A 13,410-nucleotide genomic window follows, 5' to 3' on the forward strand; every position below is an offset into this window, starting at 1 on the left:
ACGATGCTAGTGCATCGCAAAGGCCCTGGGAGGCGTCAGAGAAACTAGCGCAAAAATGCCTCTAGTTCTCAGCGTCAACACCACTCGGCCCCGCAGTACCCTGCGTACTGAGCGCTGCACACTTAATCCACTGACGTCCAAGGCTGCTGAAATAGATCGGATGAGGTGGAGCAGGTTGATATTCACCAATAACGGCGTCCTCGCTCATCGGCTCTGCGGGTGGATGTGTGTCTTTCAGGATATCCCAGACAGTGCGTCCGTCAATCTCATCGTCCAACCGATGCACGCCTCCACCATCACCGCCTGTCAAGCCACGGAGCGCCTTGCCCACTTTTCCCGCGGTGACATGATCTGCAACACGCCTGGCAGGGTCAACCGACGGACCCATTGGATCACGTTTATGTTTGTCCTTGGACGATAGAAGAGAGATCTGTATGGTGTCCGCTTCCTGTTGCAGCTCTGCAAAATCTCCCTTGGACCACTGGTCCATGCGGCGCTCAAGTATTTTACCATATTTATTATTGTCACAGTCCGGCTTCTGCAGCATTAGCATCTGGTAGACGGCTGCAGTCTTGAGTGCGATCATTTCATACGATCCCCCATCTCCGAAGCAGGAATAGAATGATGTCAAGGTAGTGATAAATCGTCTTCCAATATTTCCAGACGGCACAGAGAAAGCATTCGGGCGAAAGTGAACACATTAAATTTTGTTTTTTGCAGCCTCTTTGGCTTCAGCTGTCTCCACTGTGGACAGATCACCAAGCCTGAACGACGGGTCGGAGCTAGCTATTGGTTCCGGCTCGGGCAGATCCAAGCCGGTCCGGACATCAGCTGAGCCCTGCACACGCAAGTTCGACATAGCGGTATTCACTTCAACAGCATCCCCAGACGTGTGCCCCCTGGTCTCCCGGGAAGCAGAGTGTAAGTCACTTGTGGCTGGTACCGAATTACCATGCACAAGTCCCCCAGGCAAGGACCCAGTGTCATACACGTCGGCCGAGCATACTGGAGCTAAAGTGTCGACAGCGGAATGCGGATCAACCGCTTCCTGTCCTTCAGGTAAGTTGGTATCAGCTCCAGTTTTAAAGGGTTCAATTTGTTTGTCATTTCTAGTATTGTCCACTTTACCATTGTCAGCCACCGGTAAAGACCGTGCATCGAGGCTCCTATCCAGCCGGCCAGCAGAAGAGAGAATGGGATCGCCCGACACTGGTTCATGTCCAGGTAGAACCGACACTGGGCAAGCGGGAATACCCAGCCGCTGTGCCAAGCTGGAGACAGCACCTCCCAAGGAACCATGAACCACTGTGGTACAGTCGCTTGGTGAATTGGAGTGCGCCGCCATCGGCACAAGACCTCTATCATCAGCTCGTGGATGCGGATTGCGACATTTCCCACCCATCATTGGCCTGCAGTTTGTACAGGGCTGCTTGAGGCCGCGGCATCTACAGTCTCTGTACAGGTCACCGTTTGCAGCGCAGCGACAGCACCCCACCTGTCCGTTGTTTCCCTTCGCTCGCTCCCGCTGGCCTACACGGCTGCGCAGCGCGTCTAGTTCACGTCTTGACGCTTCCTGCGCCCATACAGATTGGATATCGACATCGTCTCCCATCACGCGTGTACGGTCTGGACACCGCCGTGGCACCTGTGACCATTACACGGGCTGAATCCGAATGCAGAGTCACAACTCCATGGTGATTCGAGAGGGAAAGTGATTCCGTAAAAAGAAATATCGAGGAAAACAACGAGATTCCAAGACCTCCAGCAAGTCCTTCATGCTATGGGAGAGTAAACTCCCCGAACAACTCCGTTCGTAGGCGCAGTATGCCCTAGTGCACTGTAAAAGTCGAAAACTCGAAGAAATTCCTCCAATATACAGCAAAGAAATATCAATCGATCAGAGCTCAAAAACGCTCAACCGAAGCCGAACCTTCCATATAGAGCTAGTCTGCGCAGTCTGATGATACATGAACACCTGTCTATACAGCACTACAATGTACAGCGCCGCAGGGCCAAGCTAGAATGGTGATGCAATATCGTCTGGACAGACAACGACCGTCATGGGTATGGGTATGCTTCCTGACACCTGCACCCGTATTTGGGCGACGTTCCGTCTGTTCACGTCTGCTCGGCCGGGAATTCGTTATCCAGTGGCAATAGCAGTGCACGTACTACTGCTACTGGCAGCCTTTGCCTTGATGCCCTCCCGCCACAAGAAGGTGGAACTGGAAGGAGACAGCGAGCAACATCATGTACATAATACTGTTATGTACGCATAGACGTACCTCAACACAAGAAGCACACTTGCCCGGACAAGAGGCTGATACCAAAAAAACACAAGAAGCACATGACTTATTATTACTTAGATCTACACGTAGAAATGCATGCCCTTGGAAGTATCGTTATTTTACTTGTCGTCTGCGTGCCCTGCTATAGTATAGCGTTGATGAATGTGGTGGATGACCGGATGGCATGAAGCAAGTAGCAATCAATAATGTGACCGTGGCATTGTGCTCAGGCAGAGTGGTTTGTCATAACTTTGCTTGGCACTTTAAAGTTTATGTTGGCTTAGCAGTACACGACCGCATACTGTATACTGTAGATGCACGCACAAACCACTTACACAATGTAATCATACGCCGTCAGAGTCGGACAGGGAGGCGCTAGGCAGCGGTCAGTTACCTGCAGTCTACAGTATCGGGAAAGCGTATTGGTTGGTTGGTTGGTTGGTTGGTTGGCTAGAATTGGATTCATGAAAGAGCAGAGCTCGCTGCTCTACTTCTGCAGGTGACAAAACTTCGGATGGTTGACTTGGTCGAGACGCGGTAGAAACTCCCGCGGGGCTTTCGTTCGGAGACGGTGCTGGCCGAGTGAGTGTGGGAGCTGTAACGCGATTCCGACCTGTCTGCTATACCGCCTTTGGCGCGTTTTCCGCTTTCGCGCTGTTGTTGCAGACGGGCGTGCTAGGCCGGCGGAGGTTCTGCATGTCAACTTGTTGCCCGCACTTCAGCGCAGCGAGGTTGAACCGACTTGTTGGACACGTCTAGAGAATAGAGCCCTGCCAGAACCGCAAGAGACAATGATTGGGGCTCGACCTCTTCGATGGCAGTTCGCCTTTCTTGGAGTATTGCTGCTTGCTGGACAGGCTTGGTCGCTAGCTCCGCGAAACGACAACCAAGGCGAAGGTGAGTTGTCGGACGATTATGATTTTGCCATGCAGGTGTTAGCGTGAATATCATGGCTCAATGTACCATGCAACTACATGTAATCGGAATGTGTAGAAATCACCCTAGAGCGGAGTATCACCCTAGAGCGGAGTATCACCATAGAGCGGAATATCACCCTAGAGCGGAGTATCACCCTAGAGCGGAGTATCACCCTAGAGCGGAGTATCACCCTAGAGCGGAGTATCACCCTAGAGCGGAGTATCACCCTAGAGCGGAGTATCACCCTAGAGCGGAGTATCACCCTAGAGCGGAGTATCACCCTAGAGCGGAGTATCATCCTATAGCGGAGTATCACCCTAGAGCGGAGTATCACCCTAGAGCGGAATATCACCCTAGAGCGGAGTATCACCCTAGAGCGGAGTATCACCCTAGAGCGGAGTATCACCCTAGAGCGGAGTATCACCCTAGAGCGGAATATCACCCTAGAGCGGAGTGTCACCCTAGAGCGGAGTATCACCCTAGAGCGGAGTATCACCCTAGAGCGGAGTATCACCCTAGAGCGGAATATCACACTTCCAGGGACTCTGAACCTTAGGTGAGGAACACAGGCGACAACTGTCGAATTTAGCACCGCATCAAAAGACGTTTTGGTGCTGTTGAAAGTATAGCCATGATCTTGTCCTAACAAGAGCAAAATACGACACTTCAATACAAGTACAAACAAGACGGACCATTCCCTGATAATTTCACCATTACCCGTGTGTGTTCCGAATGGAGAAGGTTTTCGAATTTTCAGATGGTCTGGAAGTGGTGGAGTACGGCTCTTGGACGTGAATGAGTAAGTTGAAGTGCTTTGGTATTCGACTAATAAGTGGAACTAAGGACGGATAGGCAACATTATTCGTAGCCACCAGCCCGGTGTGTACTCACTTTGGAGGGTGAATGAACAGCTATGTCCTCCATGATAGGCAGTCTTGATTGCATGAAGGGATTGAATTCGGGGAAGAGGAATCTCCCCTCTTGAGCTTCATGATTCGTTCCGGTCTTCTTCTTCTGTCAAGTAACACGCTCGAGTGACCCTGACTTTGGCGCACTTTTCACGCTCTGGAGGCTGGGTGCGCTTTCTCTGATATCCTGGAAGTAGATTTTTATATTTAATATTTAAAGGATTTCCCAAAGGCATAGCCTATCGGGGGATCTCCTAACAGTGAAAATGATCATTGATTTATATACTAGTGAAGCGATTGTGCAGGCAAATATATGCTGTTTATAATGAGCGCGAAATTGTGTCCGAAATTCTGAAACAGAATCTATAGCGGTAATATTGGGTGGAAGGCAATTCCATAATTTGCCGATTTTATGTAAGAAAAGGGAAGATGAAAATTTCCCATGAGAGTTGAAAACAAGCTTGTTCGGTCTGCGTTCACTACGAGAAATATTGATATCAAAAAGAGATAAGATATGAGGTTGAAAGTGGATGTAATTGAAAAGAATTGTAATAGCGATGAGGGTACGTCTGAAATGGAGGGATTCTAAGTTACACATACTATTTAAACTATCTTTTGATTCATATCTGTCAAATTCTATCGTGGCTGATCTTAGTAACCGTTTACATACCTTACGTCCTTGGCCTGCAGGACATCAAACATACTGTATAGCAGTGCAGTAGTTAGGGTGAGGCTCCAGATTGGGGTGGCATAAGTGGCCAGCTGACAGCTCAAGAGGGGACACACTGAACCATCTGCGGACACACACTCTCTCTCTATGTTCGCGTGTAGTGACCCTTTTGTGTGTGTGTGTGTGTGTGTGTGTGTGTGTGTGTGTGTGTGTGTGTGTGTATGTGTGTGTGTGTGTGTGTGTGTGTGTGTTTGTGTGTGTGCGTGTGTTTGTGTGTGTGTGTTTCTGTCTAGTGATAGTAATGAGTGTGTGGTGTGAATGCACATACAAAAAGTAATAGTTGTTGGCTTAGTGGCAGATGACATTGATGAGTCAGGGAGTGTTTGTGCCCTGATTCTGCACATATTATCCACAAATAGCTTCGTGCTGCCAACCATACACAACCAAACGCAATGTAGGGTGCCATTGTACTCTTCGTCCAGCCAACACTCATTTTCCACCAGCTACATGTATGAATAAGCCTCTAAAATGCGTGTGTGCTTACTTCTTATGCACAGGTGTAGAAATATAGACTAGGAATAAATCCATTGTTCTGTGACTGAACAACAGCTTGGTAAACACACTCAAAAGATAACAACATGGCTAGTAACAATAGCTCCAGTGCACCTCTCTTCCCATTCCTTTGTGACGTTTTCAGCGGTTTCCTGGTGCCTTTCCCTGCTAGCAGCCATTCCTGAAGCCGTGAGTTGGGAACACACTGAAGGGTACTAACATTGAATTTTTGAACCGTATCGACAAGTTTACTTGCATACATCAAGTACAGCTGTGGCTCTATTGCAGGACCATGATTATACTCGTACATGAACTATCACAGACGTGCATGGTTCAAGTAAGTAGAGAAGAAAGCAAAACCTATGATCACAACGAGAGAGCTTGGAAGCTCAGGGCCCTACGCTATGCTTTGTTGCCTAGCTAGCTCATCGTACATGTTGTTAGAACTGATGGAAATGTGTTTTTTCTTTGATTAGCTACATCATTTTATTGGAATAACGTTTCAATGAGTTACTGAAGTAACGTCTTCTGCATAGCTACGGGACCGGCGGCCCGGCGCTGACTCTGCCGATCCCGGGCGTTCTGGAGTCGACGGGATGTCTGTCCTGACGTTTCCTGGGACCGGCGCTGACTCTACCGATCACGGGCATTACGGAGTCGACGTAATGTCTGTCCTGACGTTTCCTGGGACCGGCGCTGACTCTGCCGATCACGGGCGTTCTGGAGTCAACGGGATCTCTCTTCCGACGTTTCCTGTGACCGGCGCTGACTCGCCCGTTCACGCTTATTGTTCTGGAGTCGACGGGATCTCTCTGCCAAAGTATGTTTTTGCTGACGCATCCTATCACCTACTAGTATTCGGCAACTAACGTCCATTCTAATAGCATGTCCTCCTTGACGTCTCCCTATTTCTTTCCAGAAAATTTCCCTATACATCAGGAAGTCGTATACATAATACGACGTGGTCAGCTGTTTGTGGCCAGCTGTGTTATTATTGTTATTAGTATTAGACACAATCTCATAGCATGTGACAAGCATAGCTAATGCAGGGACAGAATCCCCTGAGACAAGGGCGTTGATCCAGCCACGGAAATAGTAAGCTAGGAAAACAAAGCAAATATTAATTAAAGCAGAAAATGAATGGAAAATTACAAAGAAAAACGATTAACGGAAGTGAGCACTATCAAAATTCGTGCATCACCCAGGTTTTCGAGAATGTTCTTCGATGATAATTATTGCGTCTAGTTCAGTTGTGATAGTAGATCTTTAAACTGACCAATAGAAGAACAAGTTTTCAGACCGTATGGTAATGATAACCAATGAGAGTAGCCGTAAAACAAAGGGGACTTTAGATACTGGGCTGACTTAACAAGAGGCAGGATGAGCGCGTTACGGGTTGAGCTTGTCGAAAACCAATTGTACTTCATCATGTGTGAAGGGGTTTTATGAAGAAATATTTTATGAACCAGTGTACAGAGATGGTGCTTATGACGAACGGAGAGAGGAGAAGTGTGTGCAAGTCGATAAAGGGCATCCGAAGGAAAACATCGATCCTTGTTGTAAAGAAATTAAAGTATAAATCTATGGTGGACTTCTAATTGGTTCAGAGTTGTGTCAGAAAGGCCACACCAAGCGGTATCGCAATAGTCGAATATAGGGAGAATATAGCACTGATAAAATAATAATTTACACTGAATGGGCAAATGAGTGCAATGTGGTTGTAGTACCCCTAATGCTGAACTGGTTCGCTTGCATACACAGTTGACATGTGCATCCCAAGAGAGTTTGCAGTCAAACATCACACCTAGATGTTTGTGCTGAGTAACAACACGGATAGGCATAGTCGAGTCAGGGAAGTATAATGGTTGATCAGGAGGGGATGAAGAAATATACATGGCTTCTGTCTTGTCTAAATTGGGCTGGAGTTTCCACGTTTGCATCCACATGACAGTGCTGTTGATGCGATGCTGCATGGTAAGGAGTAATTGTGCAGGGGAGGAATCAGAACAGATAAGGCCAGTGTCATCCGCATACAAACTAACATCGGGGACAACTGAAGGTAGGTCATTAACGTAAAGCAAGAATAACAAAGGACCCAGAATGGAACCTTGGGGCACTCCAGACGTTACAGGGAGGGGATCAGACAAGAAATAGGACAAGCGAACAGCCTGAGAACGAGCAGACAGATACGAGAATATCCAACGCAAGGCAGCATCCTCCACCCGGAAGGTGACCTCCAACTTGGCAAGTAAGCCACGATGCCAAACGGTGTCAAATGCCTTAGCCAAGTCGAAAAACACCATTCCCACGTGCTCCCCACAGTTCCTCTTTGTTGCTATGTCTTGGACAAGTCGAGTCACCTGGTATTGAGTTGAGTCACCACGCCAGAATCCCGACTGAGCTGGTGAGAGAGCCGGAGCGATGTGTAGGTAGAGGGAATCGAATACAATACGCTCACAAAGTTTAGAAACTGTGCGCAGCAGAGAGATTGGGCGGTAGTTTGCCGGGCAAGCACGGGAGCCTTTATTCTTGTAAAGCGGTGTCACGATGGCGGATTTCCAATCCTGTGGGAATGTAGTACCAGTTCGAAATGACATATTAAAATAATGGCGAGAGGATAGGCTATTGATCGTGCAAGAGACTGCAGCACTTCATTCGGGATCCCATCTGAGCCGGGAGACTTTCCACATTTCAGGCGCTTCAGATATTTCCGAACTTGAAACGTAGTGACAGTGATTGTACGGAACGGAACAGATATGAAAGTCGACTGGGACAAAGGGGGGATGCGCCACGAAGGATCATCAGGTAGCCCAAATGAGGTGAACTGAGTGTTCAGAACATCAGCTATGCTCTTGGGGGACGTGGCGACCGTACCGTCGGATGCTATCATCGTTTGGGGCATGACACGGCCGGAAGTGTGCCGCTGTGCTCGCACAAACTGAAAGAGTGTAGGTCGATTCGGTGACGTTAGTGATGCTTGGATGGAGCGTATATATTGACGATGTGCTTGCCGAGACAGGTGCTTAACAGCATTCCTTTGTCGGTTATAAGCTGCATGATTTACTGCTGTGGGATATTTTTTGTACACACTATATAGATCACGCTTGCGTTTTACAGCAGACCTGAGCTCAGCAGTAACCCATGGTGGAGATCCCATGCGGGGTCGTGGAGATGTCACAGTGTGGGTGGCTCCGAATGAGGTGAGGTGACGACGGAAGGCGGACTGGAGCTCACAGTCAAAGTGATGAAGTGCGTCATTAACATCAGTGTACGAGTTCAGAGAGGACCAGTTGTAGCCAGCTAAATCAGCGTTGATTAATTGCCAAAGGTGCGAAGGTACTTGTTTGAAGCAATACAGTGAAGAGGGAGGACCAGTGGAAGAGTTGGGGAAGTAGTTCGAAATAGGGGCGTAACATAAAGTGCAAACAATCTGTATATGGTCAGACATACCCAAGAGAGGTGCTTGATCAATTGAGCGCACGAGGCGTGGTCGGTTGGTGATCACCAAGTCCAGACACGAAACAGAACCATTAGGCGAGGAATGAGTGGGGACGTCAACCATCTGGTGGAGCCCAAGAGCAGCAAATACTGTGCTAAGGAGATCACCAGCCTTCGAGGTAGAATCGGTGGGACACCAGCTTGAGTTGTGGGCGTTGAAATCGCCAGTCACTAACAGATCATAAGAATCTAAACAGACTGACTGTAATGCCTCAACAAACATGTCACAAAAGTACGACAATTGCATTGTGCTCTGTGAGGGTGGTCGATACATGCAGCATAGTAGGATGGGATTCTGAGATTGAGTAGAGGGGGAGCCAAGTTCAAGCCACACAGACTCGCAGCGAGGGCGTTGAAGGTCGGCATGAGGGGAGACGTACGGAAAGGAGTCCGAACGGACAAGTACGGCAACACCCCCATACCCACGGCTACAATGTGCTGACCGATTGTCTTCCGGAGGTCGATCTCTGCGGATGCAGATATAGCCTGACAGTGAGAGCGGGTTCGAGGGACAGAGCCACGTCTCTGTTAGGCAGATTATGTCAGGCTTAGCACATTCGGCAATAACGCAGAGCTCAGACAACTTGTTGACAACAGAGCGACAATTCAGAGATACTAGGGTTAAATCACGCTGCGATTTAGGGAAAAAAGGGAACGCTGATGGATTTAGCGCTGGCCATGCAATGTGTGCGGGTCGGCCAGAGGAGGGCTGAGCGGGGTAGAGCAGGTGGGCTAGTTTCGATCGTGGGGTGAATACAGGGGCGTTGGGATTTAGTCGTTGTTGCTGCATCGTTGTGTATGTTGGTTTGTTAGCATGACAGTTCAGGATTGATCATGACTGCCTCGCCGCGAAGTAGAAGACGACTTGTTACCTTGGGCATCAGCAAAGCGCCACTTTCGCACTGTGTGCTGGATGGTGGCCGGCCAGAATTTGGAGTCGAGAACTTTGTCCTCGTCCGATGCTGCCACGGTTACGCGAGCATGGCCAGTACCCAGGTACGTGTTTTCTGAAATCGAACAGTTCAGTACGTCAACTTGGCGGGCCTTGCACCACGCTGTTATTGACTCTGCCCTGCAACCCGGACTGACATTTCCAACGTACAGAACAAGCTTCTTTGTACGTTCAGGCCCTGTTAGCACACGCGGGTCGGCTGCCCTGGGCAAGATTAAAACTTAAAAGCAACACAATGATGAGAAAACAAGAGGGGTAAAACAATAACTTTATCAAAGCTGTTGACTCACGCATACACACATACACACACACACAAGATAACAATGATGCTGGGCTGTGGTTTCACGTAGCGTAACGTAACCCTACGGCGTGTGACTTCCGACCACTCTGCACCTGCAGCACTCGACCCTGGGTTGGATTGCTCAGGTGGGTGTGGTCTGGTGCCATGCATTGACAAAACAGGCTGCGACAAATGGCTGGAGGTGGTGTGAGCGGGGGTCATATGGTGAGTACTAGAACCCGTACTACCCTGTGTGTACTGCATAGGACCAGAGGAAATATGGGTGCGTGCACGTGGGGGATTCAAGTCTCCTACGACGGTGCTGTACAACTTCCCACCGGACATTGCCAAATTTTTCTGTGCTTCCTGTACGAGAGGGTGTACACAGATTTGTGGTTGTTGGAGCCCCTGAACTTCCCGCCTGAGTTGTTGCACTTCTAATTCCAGACTCAGGATTTTGTCGGCTCTATCCTGTCTCAAGGAGACAATTTCCTGTGACATGCAGCTAATTGAGTCAGTAAGGCTTACAATTGCAAGTTGGAGCTCCGATGTGGGTAGCGAACTCTGCGCCAACACGCCCACTCCACGCTTCCTCAGCTCGCTCACCAGATCCGGCCGGGAGAGGCTCGAGGCTTTATCCACAGACATTTGCTCGCCGATCTTGATGAGCTCCTCATAGCCAACCAAAGCCAGGTCCATGCCTTCGTTTGTCGCCATTGGTACTGTTGGTCTCTTCTATTAGTTCTAAGCAATAATGGGGAGGGGTAGTTTTGTAGAGAGACGCACCTCGAGGCTAATCCTCGGAGCACAAAATGTCAAACCGCACCCTACTTTCACTTCCACAACATTTGATGGTACGGTACGGTACGGGACAGATACGGGAGCAAGCAAATATTGTGGCCAGCTATTTGTGGCAAGCTGTGTTTGATGGTACGGTACGGTACCGGACAGATACGGGATAGAGCCAGGCGTGACACAAACAAACAAACAAACAAATACCAAACGAGAGAGCTTGGAAGCACAGGGCCCTACGCTATGCTTTTTTGCCTTGACGACCTAGACAAAACAACATAGCGATGTTATAAATTCTTATAAATTTCTCCTTTTTTTAAGACATAACCTGGGATTCGAACCCACACTTTCGCCCTGCATGCATCCCCGATACACTTCGCATACATACTAATTCTTCAAAGTTGCTTCACGTTATGATCTTGTATTTGAAAGCCCTATTTGAATATGCATTGTGGCCAGCCGTCTTTGATGGTACGGTACGGGACAGGTACGGGACAGGTACGGTCGAGGGCAATACGACACCGTCTACCGCCTTGAGGACCTAGGCAAAAAAGCATAGGGATGTTATAATTTTTTCAATTCTCCTATTTTTTTTCAGGCATAACCCGGGATTCGAACCCGCACTATCGCCCTACATGAATTCCCCCATACACTTATTCATACTCATTCTTCCAAGTTGCTTCACGTTATGATCTTGCGTTTGAAAGCCCTATTTGAATATTGCGGTCAGCTGTGTGTGGGCATCTGTGTTTGATGGTACGGTACGGTACGGTACGGGACGGATACGGGATAGCGCCAGTCGTGACACAAACAAACAAACACACACCAAATTAAAGCTGTGTGGACCTTGGCTAGCGCCAGACGTTACTGAAGTAACGTCTTCTGCATAGCTACGGGAATAAAAAATCGATTATGGAATAACACACCTACAAATCTAAACACATTGAAATGTTGCATCAATTTGTATTATTATTATTATTATTATTATTTTTTCTTATTTTGTTAGGGATTTCCCAACAGGCAATGTTGCCTTAGTATGGTAAGGTCTGTGGCACTACTGCTGCTTCAATATAACCACATGGCTATTGTTATGTGTAGTTTGCTCAAAGATACATGTCTGATGGGCTCAAGGCTGTGAACATAAGTTTGACATATACAGTCAACTTGGCTAATAACGACTGCGAATATAACGCCAATTCGCGAATAACGACAGAATTTCTATACCCAGAGCAAAGTCCCATCTAACTGTAATACTCGGGTATGGAGCCAATAATAAAAGTAGAAAGGAAAAGGACATATGAAAACGAGTTAAGAGTAACTCTCCGCCACTGTAACTAGATACCACTGAAGTATATGTAGGACTCAGTGACCAGTCAAGGCCCCTTCACCAATCACGGTCCCCGTGACCAATCAAACAGTCACAAACCCCCCATGACCAGTCACAAATTAGTTTACCAGTCACAATGCCCCATGACCAGTCACAAATCATCATACATGTACATGTGTAAAGTACACAGTTCGTGACTGCTCGCAAAGTGCTTCGTACTGCAGGATTTGTTGTGGAAACTATAATTCCCTATGAGCGGTCACAGAATACAGTTGTGACCACTATAACTCCATGCGAACAGTTACATGCGGAATGTACAGTTGCAACCACTCTTTCTCTGTGAGTAGTCACAGGCAGAATATAGGTACTTCTGTATTACAAGAGAGATTGGAAGCTTTGTCACAACTCTGAGTTTCACGTATTACTACAATCGTCAGGCAACTGATGGCTCCTAAACGGGCAGCCTGAACATAAGGGGGAGTAAGGTGGAAAATTCTGAGGGGTATCATAGGCGATGCGTATCATAGCGCAAGAGTCAGGTGCAGGCGTGAAGTTGCCAAGTCTTCAGACTTGGGGCCATGCAGCAGCAGTTCCAGCCTGAATGACAGAGAATAGAGCTGGGGACTTAAATGCCAAATCCACACATGCCCACACCATTACATGCACATACACCCACACTCTCTCCCTTTTCTCAGATACACTCACACGTGCGTAAACGCGCGCGCGCGCACACACACACACACGCACACACACACTCATTCTCTAAATCTCTCTCTCACACACACACATTCATTCTCTAAATCACACACACACACACACACATCCACACACAAACACACACACACACATTCTCTTTCTCTCTCTCCCTCTCTCTCTCTCTCTCTCACTCTCTCCCTCTTACACACACATTATGATACATTCTCTTTCTCACGCATGCATACAAACACACACACACATGCGCGTGCACACTTACTCACACACACACAAACACACACACATACACACTCACACACGCGCGCGCACACACACACACACACACACACACAAATAGGCAGCGGGACTACCGGCTAGAGTCACGTGACCTTGCGGACAAAGTTACGGAGGTAGAACTTATTTTATCTCTTTTTCAACCAATCCACAGGCCAAGAAGAGATGCGTAAACGGAAGAACCGTACTCTTGGTGATACTGATCGCAAACATGATTAATTCCTACAGGCCATTGAGC

General features: G+C 48.1%; 1 protein-coding gene across 1 annotated transcript in view; it reads left to right on the plus strand.

Annotated features, from left to right (window-relative positions):
- Positions 1–2,390: 2,390 nt before the first annotated feature.
- Positions 2,391–13,410, plus strand: part of LOC135825987 (uncharacterized) — a 52,418-nt gene continuing 41,398 nt past the window's right edge. The window contains exon 1 of the mRNA XM_065338621.1: positions 2,391–3,185. Within this exon, the coding sequence (XP_065194693.1) occupies positions 3,080–3,185 (106 nt within the window). The 5' untranslated portion in view covers positions 2,391–3,079. The remainder of the gene's footprint in view (positions 3,186–13,410) is intronic.

This window comes from Sycon ciliatum, chromosome 10 (assembly GCF_964019385.1).
Source record: "Sycon ciliatum chromosome 10, ocSycCili1.1, whole genome shotgun sequence".
NCBI lineage: Eukaryota > Metazoa > Porifera > Calcarea > Leucosolenida > Sycettidae > Sycon > Sycon ciliatum.